Source organism: Penaeus monodon, chromosome 19 (assembly GCF_015228065.2).
Source record: "Penaeus monodon isolate SGIC_2016 chromosome 19, NSTDA_Pmon_1, whole genome shotgun sequence".
NCBI lineage: Eukaryota > Metazoa > Arthropoda > Malacostraca > Decapoda > Penaeidae > Penaeus > Penaeus monodon.
This window is the reverse complement of record NC_051404.1, coordinates 23,512,583-23,514,340: the sequence shown is the minus strand read 5'-3', so window position 1 is coordinate 23,514,340 and position 1,758 is coordinate 23,512,583. Positions and strand designations below refer to the sequence as shown.

General features: G+C 33.7%; 1 protein-coding gene across 1 annotated transcript in view; it reads right to left on the bottom strand.

Moving 5' to 3' along the window:
• The window catches only part of LOC119585136 (nucleoprotein TPR-like), a gene marked incomplete at its 5' end in the record, with an annotated part of 14,700 nt that overhangs the window by 2,109 nt on the left and 10,833 nt on the right, over window positions 1–1,758 (bottom strand). Inside the window, 5 exon segments of the mRNA XM_037933767.1 lie at window positions 172–299; window positions 473–678; window positions 791–925; window positions 1,126–1,304; window positions 1,400–1,556. Coding sequence (XP_037789695.1) covers window positions 172–299; window positions 473–678; window positions 791–925; window positions 1,126–1,304; window positions 1,400–1,556 — 805 coding nt within the window.

Below are 1,758 nucleotides of genomic sequence, written 5' to 3'. Positions count from 1 at the left end.
GATGCCACATATTTGGGTGTCCCCATATAGGGAGAAACCATTCCATGAATTTTTGCATTTATCTTCCTCGGTAGATTTTTAACTCAATCTTATAACATGAAACAAATAAGAATAAATGCTATGCCAATAATAAAAAAAAAAATAGTTTCCATTAGGAAACAAATTATTCACCTTGCAGTGTTGAATTATTTTTCTCCAGTGCCATGATCTGCCTCTGGAGAACTTCAGCATTATTTTGTTGCGTTTTAATCCTTTCATCATTGTACTCAGCTTGGGATATTAGTTTGACATTCTCATTCCTTGGAAAAATAAAAGTAAATAATATAGAGAACATTTAATATTGTGCATTTCCCTATCATCATCTTAACAGTCAAATAGAATAATAATAAAACATCAAGCTCATAGTCATAGTTATCAATTTTTACAACAAAAAGTCAATAAAACTCAATAAATACTCATGAACAATAGTCACCTTGTCTTCTCCATGTTGGCCCTTAGGTTCTCATACTCATCCTGCAGCAATTTATCATTCTTTATTTTTTCTTCACGGTATTCTTCATGCTCCTTCTTTAATGTTGCCAATTCTTTCTTTGAATTTTCAAGTTCCTCTTTCACTTTCTTTAATTCTTCTTGAGAAACATCTGAAGACTGGGAAGACTGAGCTGAAGATGGTGGTTTCTATATGGGAAAAAAATCAATAATATTTTATCTAAACCATCATCAGTAATGCTCATGCAATGGCATAATCACATACATCATCTGTAGCAACTATATAAATTGTTATATTTACTGTCTGGGGGGATTGTTGAGACAGAAGGGTGCGGTACATGTTACGCTGATTAACAATATTTTCCATGAGTGATTCTTGTCTTTCACGAGCTGCTTGCAATTCTGACAACTGTGTTTTAGCTGCATCTAGCTCCTCCTGTAAAATTTAATTAATTGAATACACTAATTATAATTATTCAATGACAGACAAAATTGATTTAGCTATAGTAGAAATAACAATTCTGCAATAATCTGTTAAACTGTTATTTTAATTCTATGCATTTGTGGTTTACCTTAATATTCTTTTCTACTGTATTTAATCAATCTGCCTTTATATTATCATATTCTAATACAAACCTGTAAGTCTTGTGTTCTGTTTTCAACAGCCTCCTTTTCAACTGCCTCCATCTGTTGAGACAGTTCTCTCAATGAAGTCCTGAGATGAGTGTTCTGTTCTTGGAGTTCAGCAACATTTCTAAATGCTACCAATCGTTGTGAGATAACCTCACCCGCTCCAGTTGGACTATCATTTTCCACTGAAATTGAAGTTAAAGAAAAAGACAATTATTACTGTGACAGATACCTAAAGGCAAATTAAAGTTAACCTCAAAATTCTGAACTCTTTTCTTACCAGGAATAACTGGTGGAGGTTGCCCTGCTCTAGCTGCTTCTACCTGCATAACTAAGATGGTGACCTGCTTTCCAAGATCTTTCACTTCCATTCCCAGGCGGGAATTCTCTCTTTCAAGGTATTTTGCTCTGCGTCGAGCTTCCTGTGAGTCTATCCTCTGAAAGGGAGAGCCATAGAGATGCTTATAAATCATATCATATGTTATTATGCTTCAAACAAAGACAACTAGTAATCTTAAAACATTTAAACTTTGAAGAGAAATCTGATAAATGTTCTGTACATAATTGAGAAACCTCATTACAACAGAGGTACTTATGGTTTTGTAGAAGTGAAGAACAGGAAGAAAATGGTAAAATGTA